Below are 17303 nucleotides of genomic sequence, written 5' to 3' on the forward strand. Positions count from 1 at the left end.
GTGGTGAACTACTCCTTTAAGTAAAGAATTTACTCCCCCTCGACGGCCTCGTCAAAAATAAATAAATAAAGAACTGTTCCAATACTGCGAACCGGATCGTTCATTTCAAAGAGCCGTTCAAAAGACTCGACTCGTTGGCGAACGTCCCATCAGAGCAGAGCAGTCAGCAGTGTGTCTGGCTGGACCATCTGTCCCGCTAGGCTGCTCCACACAGCCAGGCTCCCCTCCACACAGACACAACAAAGGATCCAGCCAGGATGGTGTTGGTACATGTCGGATATCTGGTTCTCCCCGTCTTCGGTTCAGTTAGAAACAGAGGTATGGTTTCTCTATTGTTTTGTATTACATTATTATCCCCTGTGTTACCATGTTCTCAGCCGTCTTTCCATCGTATTCCAACGCCGATCGCGCACACACCAATGATGTAAATATAAACATAGTATTTGGCACCTGCTAGCCCCAATCAGGCAGCAGCAGTCAGCAGCCAGCCAGCCAGCATGAAGCTATGCTGCTAATATGATGACCGCCGCGGTTTTAATTGATCGAGAAACCAAGCGATCAAACAATCGTGCGTTTTTTTCCCTTAAGATTATTTGAAGCTCCGTTTTTAAATATCATTTAGCTTTTTAGTAGATTATAATCGGGCCTGTAGCTCAGCTGTCATTGACCACATAATATAGCAGTGTTGTTGATGCTAGCCGTCTGTCAGCTGTGTGTGTGTGTGTGTGTGTGTGTGTGTACTGTGCACAATGGCTCATCGTGCCAGCGGTTTGTTTTGGTGGAGACCTATTAATTTATGCGGTGTGTTTATATTTAAATGAAACGGTTAGGTCTATTATATTGATTTGATCTGCTCACAATCAAATCTAGCCTCACACATTACTCACCTTGGTCATGTTCTGCAATTTGGACAAGCTCAACCTTATTTATTTTTCTCTTTTTCCCCTTCAAAGATCCCTAGTTTCATATGCATTTTATGATTAAACCATTTTTCCATTTCATATGTTTATCTCTTGACTGAGACCCCAATCTCTACTAAAGTCCTATGTTGATGTAAAGTGGTTCCTGTGTAAATAAGCTGTAAGGCTTTCTAGGATCTCCTTTTAGTTGACCTTGTACCAGTGATTTCTGCTGTCATGAAACTACTTTTCTCTATTGCAAACTGCTAATAAACTCTTCAATCAACCAATCAAACCTGAGGGTCTTCAAATAGAAGCAAATGAACCTGTAAGGGTCTTTTTGGTTTCATTTGTACATATCAGTGTCAATTTGGATTCCAAGTATCAATCATTAAGATGGGGACCCCCTGGAACCCCCTCCCTCCGACCCACAGATTGAGATTTGAACCACTGGCCTATAGACGATATTGACAACCATAAGGGGTTCACCTGCATGATCGGCAGTGCAATCTGTGTTCCCATTTAGCCCTTTTTACTATTTCACTTGTGATTACCCTCAGTTCATTTAAAGTACAGTCAACAACAAGGTTTTCAAAGCGCTTCTGTGGTTGTATCTCCAGATGTCACGTGTGAGCTGTTTTCTTCTAAACTAGGTTCATAATTAGGCTACATACTGTACATGGTGTCTTACTGTGTTTCAAAAAGACCCCTACATTATGGCTTTGTGTGACAGGCAGGGGTGTCACAAGGGGGTGGGGGGAGTGGGACTGAGTTACTAGGGCCCAAGGTGGAGGGGCCCTAATTGTTTTATATACTTTAGCTATTGAAAAATAGCAGATATACAAGCTCACAGCGCGGCCAAATACATATCATTTTGGGGGTCCTTCACGTGAAAAGGTTTGAGCACCACTGACATAGTAACATTGGTTTTTCAAAAACCTCAGAAGGATTTGAAATATTCAACACATTTTCACGATTTTTTTTATAGCAGATCTACAAGCTCGCAGCCATGCTTTGAGCTTGTATATCTGCTATTTTTCAATAGTTAAAGTACCCAATGCCCAGGATTTGGTGCGACATCCCTGGTGACAGGGGGAACATGTGATTTACGTCTCTTCATAGGTACTGTGTGGACGTGCTCAAACTGTGAATGCATGATCACAACTGAACTGACCCCTCTCCCTCCCCACACACACACACACACACGCTCACACACACGCTCACACACACACACACACACACACACACACACACACTCTCTCTCTCTCTCTCTCTCTCTCTCTCTCTCTCTCTCTCTCTCTCTCTCTCTCTCTCTCTCTCTCTCTCTCTCTCTCTCTCTCTCTCACACACGCGCGCGCGCACGCTCACATGCTCACACACACATTATAATTTTGTCAATGCAAGCAGAAATTCACTTCACACTGGGCTGATTGTAGTAATAATAATAATAATGATAATAATAATAACATGACATGCACTTAAAAAACCAAATACATGCAAGTAGCACCAATGATTTCATTGTGCTTTTATTTGTGTTCTTTTTTCCTTGTTCCATAGTATGGAGGCTGGCTCGCCACATTCCGCCTTTCTCAGACCTTTGTCCCCCTCCATTGTGTAGCTAACGATCATCTGCTGCTGTGCTCCTCTTCCTCCCGCCGTAGCCTCTGCCTGTTCTCTGCATCTAGCTGTTATTGTGACCCCCTCCTCCTTCTTCCATACTTCCTCCTCTTTTCCATCTGAAGACGACATTGGCATTTAAAATAAAAAAAACCCGAGTTCCCACTCATAACCGTATCCTTCTGTGTAACCAAACTAAAGAATAACACCTTTTCTGTAGAAAACAGTTTGTCTTTTCGTTTTGTTTTGTTTTTTAAACTGTCATGTTGCTCTTTAGTTAAAAAAAAAAAGAAATAACCCATTGTAGCTTTTTTAGATTTGACGACAAAAATGTCATTGTGATTCTTCCATTTCCTACATTTCTGCTGTAAATCTCTGTAAAGTGGATACATTTTGGACCCCCCTGATTCGATTACAGCCGGGCTTGATCGAACTCTTTGGATATAACTTTGTCTCTCTCCATTCCCTTTAAAAGGTGCATTTTGCCAGCTTTCATCATCAATTGGCACATTTTCATATCGTTCCGTTCATAGTTATACATGATATTTTTCATAAAAACATAATCTGCAAATAAACAGCACACTGATGTGTGTTCTGTTAACAACTTTTAACCTGGCTTCCCAATTTTGGGCATGTCATTCTAGGAGGGAAAACTTCACAAAACGGTGACAATAGCAGATCTACAAGCTCAGGTTCGAGCTTGTATAGTAGATCTGCTGTTGTCGCTGTTTTTGAAACATAGTTACGGTTAATGTTTTTTCTTTTACGATTATTAATTTGTGACCAAAGAAACCGTGATTTACAATATTATCGCGATAATTGAAATATCCCCTACATCCATTATCCAGGGGCGGAACATTTGCCAAAAAATAGCTGATCTACAAGCTCACAAAGGTGATCTGCTATTTTTTGTGTGTGTTTTCCATTATAAATTGTCACCTCTGATGGCACAGTGCACCTGTCAGACAGTCCTAATCCCCTCCATGTGTGACAGTCTTTGTTCCCACTAGTAGAATGTGGCCATTCAGCTTGTGGTCACAGTAAATTGGCGAGACTGCAGGCCTAACGTATCCCGCCGCTTTAAAATGTCCCTTCTGAGCCACTGTCATGCTTGCTCCCACCCCCCCACCATTAACAGTCTTTCCCAAACTGCGGGTCGGGATCCATCTTGGGGTTAAATATAATTTGTCTTCCATCTCGTACATTTTTATCCTTTAAATCAGTGGTTCTCATCTTCTCAACCTGTGGGTTTTCTCACTCAACAGTAAACAAACCAACATAAAGTGTATAGAGGGTATCTGCACATTTCTGAAGTGACAATTTAAGGACTTCTTAATACCTCTAAAACGACGAATTAAACATTGGCCAAATTGCCAAATATCAGAGACAGAAACTGTGACAATATGCTGTCTAGATAGTAGATCTGCTATTTTCACAATAGAACTGTGTTATACAAAATGTAATTCCTCAACTCTTAGTGCTCGTCAGGGGGAGGGGCGTCCCCAGTTAAATGTTGAGAAACACTGCTTTAAATTATTATTTCAAAATTGAAACTTTTTTTTAAGACTTTCATAATGAAAATCTAAGAAAAAATCTGCCATTTTCACTAGTTGGGGTTCCAGGGAGAGACATTGAAATTTCTCTTTTGGGTCTCGAGCTCTTTTGGGTCTCGAACCCCTGCCCTATAAAAGCCTTTTTCTTCTTCTTCAAACACCTACGAAATGCTATCCATTTTACAGGGATGTGAATATATCCTGCACTGCTGTAGAACTCCTAGAGAAAAACAAAATGTCTTTATTCTTTTTTTTTTGTTTTGTTATGGTTTTCTTCTACCTTATGTTACTGTATTTAGGCCCTAATGCATGATCTTTTCTTTATATTGTTTTCTTTTTCCCATATTGAACAACCGTAGGGCTGTCACGATTATGACATTTTACACGACGATTAATTGTCACACAAATAATTGCGATTAACGATTTAATCGTGTTTCTGTCGTTGACAATTACATTTCTGTTTGGCTTTTAGGCTTTGAAGTTGCACATGGTAGATATGACACATAACCTAAATATACAAAGAAATTACTGACATATTTGACAACTTTATACTTAAAAAAGAACATTGATAGTGGAAATAGCCGATCTACAAGCTCACAACGCATCGCGACGTGTTGTGAGCTTGTGAGCTTGCTATTTCCGCTATTTTTGACTTTTTTTTTTCTAAACATATGAACATTTTTCAACATGGAAACGACTATGTACGCTTATGAAAAAAAGACGATTATGTAATAATCGTGACAGCCCTAAACAACAGCAGATTCTAATGTAATCTTTGTGTAGCTTTAGACGTCCCTTTGCTGTACCAAAATGTGTGCTGTTTAGCAAATTCACATCTACTCATTGGATGCTGCTTCTGTTTCTGTTAACCCTACAGAAAAAAGCATGACTGGGCCTTGCCTTTTGTCTTTATTTGCATGAAATTATTATGGTTATAGGGTATATTAATTATTATTATTACTTTTATCACACATTGCCACACACACTAATATTTTCCAATAAAGACTGTAGTATCTTTCCTAACCTCAGTGTGCTCTCTGCTGATTTCCATGTGTGACCCCATCCCTCCCCCCTCACCCCCCCTCCCCTCCCCGACTCTGTCTTCTCACCGAGACTCATTTATGCTTTGTTGTTGAATGGCCACGTTGTCGTACGCCAAAAATGACATGTTTGCAACTGAAAAGGTAAACAAAATATATATAGTGTGGACGACTAGGGATGAAACGGTAGTCGTTATTATCGTTTATTGTGATAAAAAAACACTCCACGATAATCGTATCATGGAGATTTAAATTCATTGTTAAATCGGCCTCCGTCATGCACTTTTAATTTTGTCGAGCTGCATATTATCCGGTTCTGCCCAGGATAATGGATGTTGGAGATTAATTTTGAATTTGGTCACAGTAATCGTGACATGATATCGTCCCATCCCTAGTGTAGACGTGAAATGCGTCATCTACGCTCTTTTTCAGTTGAAAATACATTGACGTGAGGGAATGGCACTGATCTACAAGCTCCAGTGAGCGTGTAGACTTTCATCGTACGACAAAGTATAAATCGGACTTAAATGAGCCCATCATAAACACTTAAAAGCCAGCATCCGTTTTCTGAAAACCTATAGCAGACCAACAAGCTCCCAACGCGCTGCAGCGCGTCACGTTGGGAGCTTGTCGATCGAAAACTTCAAAAACACTAGTATAGATCCCTGGAGGACTCCGCTCAACAACAGCGTATTCCATGGGGGTTTAAGTGGTTAAAATAGTCTCCGTCCAGTGGTGGAAAAAGTACTGCATGTTTTTACTTAAGTAAAAGTATCAATACTGCAATATACAAGTGGACTCCTGTATTCAAAATGTTACCTGGCTGCTACCTTTCCACTTCTTGCCTTGTGGCACATAATCTACAAGCTTGTAGATCTGCTATTTTCAAATAGCCGAAACGTACTGTAGGCCTACATAGGCCTGGGGCTAAAGTGGTTAATGTATGTTTAGTAATGATAATCACAATCTGCAAAGTAACTAGTAACTAAAGTGCTTGAATAGTTGCAGTGGAGTAAAAGTACAATATTTGGAATCCGAGATGTAGTTGTGTAGAAGTAAAAGTATTGAAAATACTCAAGTTAAAGTACAAATACCTCAAAATTGTACAGTACTTAAGTAAATGTACTTAGTTACTTTACACCACTGATACTGTATGTGCTGTCATCATCTCTTAGCTGTCTTGGCTCTGTTGCAGCTGAAAGAATTGCCCTTACCAGAAAGAAAAGCACAATTTAATATGTACTGTTCATCATTTGTCATTATTAACATTCCTTCCCAATCAGTACATACTATCAAATCCTTTCCTCTCTTTCTCATTCCTTTATTTTTTTCTTGTTTAACTCCGCTCCACCCTACTAGTTACACTTAACCACTTGAATACATATTCTGATTGGGGGAACATTGACCAAAAATAGCAGATCTACAAGCCCACAACAGTCAGCAGACATGGCTGTTGGTGTGAACGTTTTGGTATTTATATCATATTCAAATAGTACTTTGAAGTACATTACTCTGAGACATCCTTTGTAGAGGTAAAATTGGTTCTGTTTTCTATGATATTCTAATATTCTTAAATAGAATTATATCCTTTTCATTGAAACCTTTTATTTCAGGGTAATCCATTGAGGCCAGGGTCTCTTCTTCAAAGGTGCCCTGACCTGTGTACATTTAGTAAATGTTCCTTGTTGTACACAAGGAACACCTTGTCATGCATAGACCTTGCTGTTAATGTCAAGTCTGAAATCATTGTTGTGCAATGATTTCACAGACATGACAATAGACACGGTCTCCCATTAACTCTGACTGTGTACAAATGGAACCAAATGATTTGGTCAAATGAACCCTAACAGGTTCATTTGGTTCCATTGTACACTATCAGAGTTGCAGACTTGTATGGGTCAATTTAGACCCCCTGGAATCCATTTTGTTGTCCACTGGCATGCACAACAAGGTACACACAAATACAACAAGAATACAAATGTTACACTAAACATGTTTATATAGGCTTTGTTCCAATATAAGGTCAGCTAAAAAAAGGTAAAATAAATAGCAACAAGTGGAACAGGGACATTCAACTTGAGCTTTTCTTGACATTGGTTCCATATGTGTGGAGCATACACACTGAAGGCAGTGTCCCCAACCAACCTACTACTGGGTTTTGGGCACCCTCGGCATATATTTCTTTATTTAGAAACCTGGAAAAAATGTTTATGTTTTGGATTTATTTCCGCAAAATACAGGGATGCAAGGAAACAGTCAATCAGATTGTGGGAAATGCTTTCCCATAAAGCTTTTGAATGTACATATTGGAGCTTCCACTTGTGCAATAACTTTAGAAAAGTAATTGCGTTGATATTTGTGTAGTCTACCGCATAGTTTACAATCCTCATTTTTCACAAACAAAATTAACTTAACTCTCTCCTCCACTCTGAGCCACTTGAGGCTAATACGTTGAGGTTGTTGAAGATGTGGTCTGTGATAAGAGTTTAAGGATCAACCTAGCCAACTATGTTTAAAGATTTTAGGGAGAGTGTTCACGTGCAGGCGTATTCCAAATGTCATTTGAACAATCGCTCCTGCCAATATTTCATGTGCAAAAGTGGATAATCAGACAAACCCTAGACTAGTCTTTGTGTTGGTGTTATTGTCTGCTACTCATTTGCAAGTAATTAATGTACCAGTAATGTACACGTTTGAAAGTAGGACACCTGCTCTGGGGGCAGTCTTGATTTATACTATATTGTCACTGTCAGGCAAAAAACCTTGTACAGCATCTATTATGTTGTTGTTTTCTTTTGTCCTTCATAAATGAATGCCCTACTTTGTTGTACATTGTACAACATTTTACCGCAAACATTGCTATAAATAGTGATCTACAAGCTCGCAATAGAACTTGGCTTTATAAATAATATAAATATCTACATTTGATCCATTGGATCACAGGTTAGTTTTTTCCATGTTTTGGGCAAGGTTTCCACCCACAAGATGACACAACCTGTGTCCTCAGAATATTGACATTTGTCTTGCAATAAGCTTAATGTAATGAACACAATTCAATCCAGTAGTCCCTACTATTAAAACTGATATAATTTACTTTTAATTAAAATAAATGCTAAATTAGCTATGCAGATTGTCATGTAATGAATAATATTAATAGATACATTCAATGTTATTATACTCACTATACTTTCAAAATGAAATAAAGAGTTTAAGGGCGAAATATGTATTGTGGCTTATGTTGTATCACAGGATGTGGCTCACAAGATCTGCTATTTTAGAAAAATCTTGAACATTTGTGCAATTCTTTGAATATTTTGACCAGATTCTACAAGTATTTGGCCACAGACCCCCATCTCAAAATATTTCGTTCCAGGGACCCCCAGAAGCAACATTTGAGTTATACGTGTTCGCTTTAAAAATACATATATTCAAAGATTCGCACACATTTTCACAACAGTGGCAGTGTGGCACACGGTGCTTCGCTGTGAGCTTGTACATCTGCTATTTTTCAATAGCTAAAGTTTTAAATAATTCCCGGTCTTAATGGGTCTATATTGAAACTCAAATCACTGCTCACAAACCTACAGGAATCACCATATACTGCAGAGAACATTGCAAATGGTTACATCAGATTGTTTGAAGAGAGAAACCCCCATTGAAGGCATGCAAGGTCCCATGGATGCTGCAAAACCAGAGCACCTTGTTTCACACACAGGAGCGTGCAAGCAATTTGCTGCATTACAATAATGTAGTATAGGGTGCTACAGTTAATCAAACTAATCAATTTAAACTAGCCCTTACCCGTTCAAAGATATGAGCTCCAAAATGATGTGCAGTGTGTGGGTTATGGGATGTGCACTGTGCATACAGTATATGAGGGATGGAAAGTAACTTTAACTGGTGCTTGCATGATAATATGTAGGAGCATCAATGTAAGAAATACCCGTTTCGTTTAATGGCTACAGAGATACTGTCCCCCCCCCCAGCCCGCCCGCCCACCCGCCTGCACACACACACACACACACACACACACACACACACAGAGCTGGTTAAACATTTTGCCTCATGCTAGATGCAGAATAGATGTGCCTCAAGCTAGATGCAGAATAGATAGTAGATACACCATAAAAATGCTAATATACAGCATACGATTTGTGAAAGTGACAAACGGGCTTCACAGTTATGTCAGGTGTGTTCATATGCTTATGGTGATGCGATTTCAGATCAATTGCTCCAGCCACTGAGGAGAAACGCTGTTTCAGACAGACACTCAGACAGACATTCGCAAAATTATAGTATAGATAGTCTTCAAAATATTGTTGATTAAAGTACTTTTCCTACGCTATTTTTTGAGTGCTTGGATCTTTCCTCTTTGTCAAGTTTTGTTTCCCGTTGGTCCTAGAAGCACCATTTAAGTTACTTTTTAACTCAAACTTTTACCTCCATTTGGCCATATGCAATTGTAGGTGAAAATGTAAAAAGAAAGAAAGGAAAAAAAGCAGGAAAATCACAGATCTACAAGCTCACAACGATCAGCTATTGTCGATATTGTTGCACGACGACATCATAAAATATTAAGTGGTTAATCAGACTCTTGATTTAGTCGATACAGTATACTACTGTATAAAAACTATGTATTAAACTGTATTAAAAATCGCCCATTCATTTTCGCCATAGACTTTTACAAAAACATTTATAACAATTATGTTAAGCCTCGAACAAAGCCATCCAGGATAGCAGTGAATCATGAACATGAGACCTTTCCTTTGTTTCTATGAAAAGAACGTTTTATTAAATGTAGTATATCAAATAATGTAATATTAAAATATGTTTTCTCATAGGATCAAAGGTTGTATGGTCATGATTCACTGCCATCCTGGATGGCTTGGTTGGAGGCTTAACATAATTGTTATACATATTTTTGTAAAAGTCTATGGGGAAAATGAATGGGTGATTTTTAAGTGACCCCAGTAAACCACTTCCGCTGCGATGCTCTATATTATAAGCAGGAGAGAGAGGAGAGTTGGGTGTAAACCCATTCAGAACGGGTACACTATATTGTGTATCATTATTTTATGCTTTAACTATTGAAAAATAGCAGATATACAAGCTCACAGCGCGGCACCGAGTGCCGCGCTGCAAGCTTGTAGATCTGCTATTTTAGAAAAATCGTGAAAATTAGAATTTTGACCAGATTCTATAAGTGTCTTTTGAATCCTTCTAAGATTTTTTGAAAAACCCATGTTTATATGTCAGCAATCTGGCCAGCCATCGTCAAAGAAAAGGTCCTTTTCACTTAACTGGAGCTCAGTTAGTCTGTTCTTGAGAGACTACTATGTCAGTGGTTCTCAAACCTTTTCATGTGATGGACCCCCAAAATGGTATGTATTTGGACACGGACCCCCGTCTCAAAATATTTAGCTCCAGGGACCACCCAGAAGCAAAATTTGAGTTACAAACGTTTGCTTTGAAAATACATATATTCAAAGATTTGCACACATTTTTCACGACTTTTTCAAAAATAGCAGATCTACAAGCTCGCAGCGCGGCACTCGGTGCCGCGCTGTGAGCTTGTATATCTGCTATTTTTCACTGGTTAAAGCATTCAATAATTTTAGGTCTAAATGGGTTAAAGAACACAGATTGGTGCAGTCTCACGGGTGGGAGGGACTCGTGGAGCTGTCAGTCATCTGCAGCCACATAGTGGGGGAGGGGCCGTGAAGAGGCACGTGCATGTGGACAGATGTGCACCAGTCAGGACTGAGCGCTAAGCCTGATTAGTTGTCGCCCAGCCCTACCCCCAGAGGTGGAAAAAGTACTCACGTAAAGGTATCAATAGTAAAGTAAATGTCCAGAATTCTAAATGTACTTGTCTTGAGTAAAAGTGTTAAAGTATTGGCATCAAAATGTACTTAAAAGTACCAAAAGTTAAAAGTACTAAATGTTTGAAAATAGGTGAACTTGTTGATCGGCTATTTTCAAATAGCCAAGGTATAGAATAGGGCGAAAGTGCATTAATGTATGTTTTATAATATAATCATTTATATCTGCAAAGTAACTAGTAACGAAAGTTTTCAAATAAATGTAGTGGAGTAAAAGTACAAAATTTGGAACCGAGATGTAGTGGATTAGAAGTAAAAGTACGGAAAACTGGAAATACTCAAGTAAATACCAAATACCTCAAAACTGTACTTAAGTATAGTACTTAAAGGAGCTATAGTCAACTTTTTCATTGTGGGGCCGACACTTTGTTTACATCCTAGTCTATAGACTAGAATGTAAACAAAGTGTCGGTCTGACAATGGCCAAAATGATTATTTTATCATTATGTTACGCTTTTTGTGGTCATTTTTGAATAGAAACACATATATGAATCTTATTTTTTTATAAAATATTTTCGAAACATTCTTTTTATTTTAGCATCTGTTTTTCAAGAAAAAGTTGACTATAGCTCCTTTAAGTAAATGTACCTACAGTAGTTACTTTACACCACTGTAAAAACAGCAGATCTAAAGCTCTACAACGCGTTGTAGATCTGCTATGCTCCGTTAACTCACACTCAAGGCAGAGGTCTAGTTAGTAACCATGTCATGGCTGCTGGCTGCTGCCAGGAGCACTACTGCAGTGTTATGCAATATTAATATTTTAAATCATGTACAAGTTATGGGACAGGCCATTTCCCCGGGAATCTTCATTTGATATCTATATATTATCTGCCTTACGCTCGCCCGTATTGGGTTCACTCACTCTGACTGCTTTAATACAACGGTGACATTTAATCTGCCCTCAGAAGTGGGTGAATGTGCTTTGAAATTATTTCCCTCTGGACCATCCAAGCCATAAATCTGCCATTTCTGCTCTACTTGTTCAGCCAAACATCATTGTGGGTTCACTCCAGCGCTCCAAGTGTCGCTGGGTTTATGTTCCCCAGGGCTGTGTCCAGTGAACAGGGGCGTCACACTAAATTCTGGGCCCTGGGTACAAGGATTCACTGGGGGCCCCCCATGAATGTTAACTATTGAAAAATAGCAGACATACAAGCTCACGGTGCCGCGCTGCGAGCTTGTAGATCTGCTATTTTTGAAAAATCGTGAAAATGTGTGCCAAGAAACCTATGTTTTCATGTCAGTGATGCTCAAACTTTTTCATGTGAAGGACCCCCCCCCCCCCCCCAGAAGCAAAATTTGAGTTACAAATGTTCACTTAAAAAATACATATATTCAAAGATTTGCGCACATTTGCGCTGTGAGCTTGTATATCTGCTATTTTTCAATAGCTAAAGTTACTAGGGCCCCTCCACCTTGGGCCCTGGTAACTCAGTCCCACTTTCCTACCCCTTGTGACGCCCCTGCCAGTGAACAACAATGACGGCATTAATATGCTGGCACTTGGCAGCGAGACTGGCTAGTAATTATGAATTATGCGCTGCGAGCTTGTAGATCTGCTATTGAATATACTGACCCGAAATGTCCTCTAAATCCTTCTTCTAAATCAGTGGTTCTCAAACCTTTTCATGTCAAGGATCCCCAAAATTACATGTATTTGGCCCCGGAAACCCCCATCTCAAAATATGTTGTTCCAGGGACCACCCAGAAGCAGAGATTTGAGTTACAAAAAGTTTGCTTTGAAAAATATACATCCAAAGATTTGCAAACATGTTTACGATTTAAAAAAAATAGCGCTCTGAGCTTGCACATCTGCTATTTTTCAATAACTAAAGCATAGAATAATTCCAGGTCTTAATGGGTTAAAAGAAAATAATTAACCATCCACTTGCTTACTCTTCAGACTTATGTTATTCAGTTGTGAATATAGCCAAGTAGGCTATATTCACATATTGTTTCAGTAAATAAAGGCAAACGTTAGAGAAAACATGACAATGTCGGCACATGTCAACTATTGATTTTCTTGGTCCATAAATATAACATTTTAAGACGTACTGTATCGACCGGCTTAGTGAATGGGATAATGTATAAAGTGAGAATTTAAGGTTACATTAATAACTCCCAGTATATTCAAGTATTACCTCAAAGTGTAAGCAATTTCCGTTGTTGGAATGTTACAAAAATTGTGACGTTTTAATCATCATATATTTATATATTATATTTCCCTATTTCTTAACCTCAGTAATACACAGTATGAAGGCGCTTTTGCTTCAGTCTTGGACGTAGCTAAAGTAGATGGCACATGGCATCTTCATGCATGATGACACGAGCTGTGGATTTTTGGAACCAGGATCTCACCTCCACTGAGAGGAGGACAGATCACTCGCTTCACTGGTCCCGTCTGTGTTGAGGGGCTACTCTGTGGTCCCCCTTGAGGTGGTAGCCGCGGTCTGCCCCCGGAAGTGCTTCTTGTGGTGGACAGTAAAAAAATGTACATATATTTGAGTACTCTATAAGTCAGGGGTTCCCAAACGTTTTTTGTCTCAGGGCACCCCATAAATATTTTTTTAATCGGAGGCACCCCTACATTATAATTTTCACTCCCAGAACCTTATATTTATCGTTGTTGTCGGGTGGAAACCTTGCATGTCCAAAACCGTTCGTTTTGTATATCATCTATAACATGTACTAAACTAGTGAAAACAGCAGATCTACAAGCATTGTGTGCTTGTAGATTGGCTGTTTTCACTACTTTTGTGCGACAGTCTTGTATGATGAAGCAGGGCTTTGCTTTATCAAAAGACGTACACATTTGAAACTTGGAGATACGAGGTTTCTGCCCGACAGTGACGATATTTTAGTGATTATGTTTCGAAGAAAACGTTGAGATAATCGCCATTTTGGTTAGAACTGACTTAAAATAACTTTGTACTACAAGTGTCCAAATAAATTCCAAATATTATCAAATGATCTCGCGGCACCCCTGGACTGCCACACACCGTCATCCACGTTGAAAAGCCCTGGTATAAGTAACCTTGGGAGACAATGGTTCCCGGGCCTTTTGGGCGAAAGGTCTATCCTCTGTTTCTGTAGACTGAGGCAGCTGGATGTACAATTACACCCTCTGGACATGGCCTAGTAGTGTAGTATGTCACAGGGACTCAACCCCAAGCCAACCCATAATGTTGAGTCACTGCCAAGCGGGCATTTTCTTATCATCTCCCTTCGTCTTTTATTATCGGTAGATATTCATCCTTGCCCAGGCCCAAGTTATATGGGAATACCAGACCGCAGAATGCCTCGCGATCGACCTGTGATCGGAAAAGTCAACTCCGCGAAGTCAACATCTGGTTATCAGACAACAAGTTGTCTCCATCTTGTCGATATTCTTCGGGTCGAATGCCAAACTAAAGAAGTCTGCTGGGTTCAGAGTGCTAATGGATGACTGTGAAGTGTGAACCAATGAAGCAGTTACTTACTCAGACTGCTTATTAGACAGTCAACTATAGGGCTGTCACGATATGACATTTTACACGACGATTAATTGTCACTCAAATAATTGCGATTAACGATTTAATTGTGTTTTTGTTGTTGAAAAATTACATTTCTGTTCGGCTTTTAGGCTTTGAAGTTTCACATGGCAGATATGAAGCATAACCTAAATATACAAAGAAATGACTGACATATTTGACAACTTTCTACTTAAAAAATAACAATGGTAGTGGAAATAGCCGATCTACAAGCTCACAACGCGTCGCATTGCGACGCGTTGTGAGCTTGTAGATCTGCTATTTCCACTATTTCTGAAAATATTTATCAATGTATGAACATTTTTCAACATTCACGATTATGACGATTATGAACAAATATTTGCGATTATGTCAAATAATTACGATTAGACGATTATGTAATAATTGTGACAGCCCTAGTCAACTATCTGGAGACAGTGGAGAGATTATGGGTTATCTCAAACTGTCAAAGGTTAATCAAAAAGAACAATGTCTTGACAGATTATCCACTTGTGCTCTTGAAATATTGGCAGGATCTATATTGTTCAAATGATTTTTGGAATACGCCTGCACATCCTGGAACACTCTCCCTAAAATCTTTAAACATAGTTGGCAAGGTTGAGCCTTAAACTCACAGACCACATCTTCAACAAGCTCATCTTATTAGCCTCAAGTGGCTCAGAGTGGAGGAGAGAGAATCACAAGTTATTGTTTGTGAACAATGAGGATTAAACGATGTGGTAGACTACACAAATATCAATGCAATTACTTTTCTAAAGTTATTGTGCACGTGGAAGCTCCAACCATGTACATGTACATTCAACAGCTTTATGGAAAACCATTTCCCATAGTATATGATTCTCTCTCTCTCTCTCTCTCTCTCTCTCTCTCTCTCTCTCTCTCTCTCTCTCTCTCTCTCTCTCTCTCTCTCTCTCTCTAATTATGTACAGTATATAGCGTCACTGTCTGGCAGCAACCTTGTATCTCCAAGTTTCAAGTGTACATTTCTTTTGCAAAGCAAAGCCCTGCTTCATCACACAAGGCCGTCGCACAAAAGTATTGAAAAAGCAGATCTACGCTTGTAGATCGGCTGTTTTCACTAGTTTAAATTATTTTAAAAATTATAAATACAAAACAAACGGTTTTGGACATACAAGGTTTCCACCCGACAATGACGATATGATTCTGTGTAAAAAAAAAAGTGTTTGAATATTTAATTACAATATTTAACACCTTGACGTCCGAAATAGAATGGTGGTTGGTAGATTAGCCGTGACATTTCTATTATTGTATTGTGATCTGAGACATAATATTATGTTTATAAACACTAGAAGCTGGGCGGCCCAGCGTCTAGTCGGCGACCTGGCCAACTCGGAACAATGTAAATAGGGAATGAATGCCCCGCCCTTTAATGCAAACCCCATTATACCTGTTTTCATAGGACCCGTTTTGACCATTTGTCTGCCTGTGTCCATTTATGCCCATATATGGAGATATCTGTATCTGTCTGTCTGTCGGTGTCCATTTTATGTCCATATATGGAGATCACTGCAGTTATAGTTCTGGGTCCATTTTATGCCCATATATGCCCATATATGGAGATATCTGTCTATCTGCGTCCATTTTATGCCCATATATGGAGATCTCTGTATCTGTCTGTCTGTGTCCCTTTTATGCCCGTATATGGAGATCTTTGTGATTCTGCATCCATTGTATGCCCATATATGCCATATATGGAGATATCTGTTTATCTGCGTCCATTTTATGCCCATATATGAGATTTCTGTCGCTTTTTCAAACAGATGGTCAAAACGGGTCCTATGACAACAGGTATAATGGGGTTTGCATTAAAGGGGGAACCGGCACTGTGTCTGCAACACAGTCGGAGGCACAGACAGATACAGAGATCTCCATAATGGGAATAAAGGGACACAGACAAACAGATGGAGGAGGAGACAAACTTAATGCAAACCCCATTATACCTGTTGTCATAGGACCCGTTTTGACCATCTGTTTGCCTGTGTCCATTTATGCCCATATATGGAGATATCTGTATCTGTCTGTCTGCGTCCACTTTATGCCCATATATGGAGATCTTTGACCATCTGTTTGCCTGTGTCCATTTATGCTCATATATGGAGATATCTGTATTTGTCTGTCTGCATCCATTTTATACCCATAAATGGAGATCTATGCAGACATCAGAATCCGAACCTTTCGTGCTGGTTCCAGAAAATCGTGTATCGGGTCGGGTCGGGTCGAGGCCGAGCACTGCACTACCTGCTGTGGTGGGGAACGCACGTGCCGAATTTGAAATAGGGAATGAATGCCCCACCCTTTAATGCAAACCCCATGAATGCCCCACCCTTTAATGCAAACCCCAATATACCTGTTGTCATAGGACCCGTTTTGACCATCTGTTTGTCTTTGTCCACTTATGCCCATATATGAAGATCTCTGCACACACAGTACCGGTTGCAGAAAACTCTGATGTCAGACTTTATGCCCATATCTGGAGAACGCGCGTGCCGGTGGGAAGAAGGGTTCTCGAGATACGCGGATTACATACATACATACACATTCACAGAGATTTTGTGTTGACTCATGTGGCGTACGTGATGTCAGAGCCTTTTATGAAGTGATGTCACAATGACTCAGCGCTTGCGCCGATTTCCTCCGGAACAGCCTGATGTCAACAATCAGCTCCGCATAAGGAGATTCCGAACGTTTCGCGCCGGTTTCGGAAAACCGCGAGTCGGGTCGAGGCCCGGCACTGCACTCCGCGCTGCGGCGGGGAACG

At 39.7% G+C, this 17303-nt stretch overlaps 1 protein-coding gene across 2 annotated transcripts in view; it reads left to right on the forward strand.

The window, feature by feature from the left end:
• Positions 1–257: 257 nt before the first annotated feature.
• ark2ca (arkadia (RNF111) C-terminal like ring finger ubiquitin ligase 2Ca) overlaps positions 258–17303 on the forward strand; it is a gene marked incomplete at both ends in the record, with an annotated part of 32350 nt that continues 15304 nt past the window's right edge. Inside the window, one exon of one of the 2 annotated variants that reach the window (XM_080743009.1) lies at positions 258–339. In XM_080743009.1, coding sequence (XP_080599135.1) covers positions 258–339 — 82 coding nt within the window. The remainder of the gene's footprint in view (positions 340–17303) is intronic. The other variant, XM_080743010.1, reaches the window with a different exon arrangement.

The sequence above is a fragment of the Nannobrachium achirus genome, assembly GCF_963921795.1.
Source record: "Nannobrachium achirus genome assembly, chromosome: 15".
Taxonomy (NCBI): Eukaryota; Metazoa; Chordata; class Actinopteri; order Myctophiformes; family Myctophidae; genus Nannobrachium; species Nannobrachium achirus.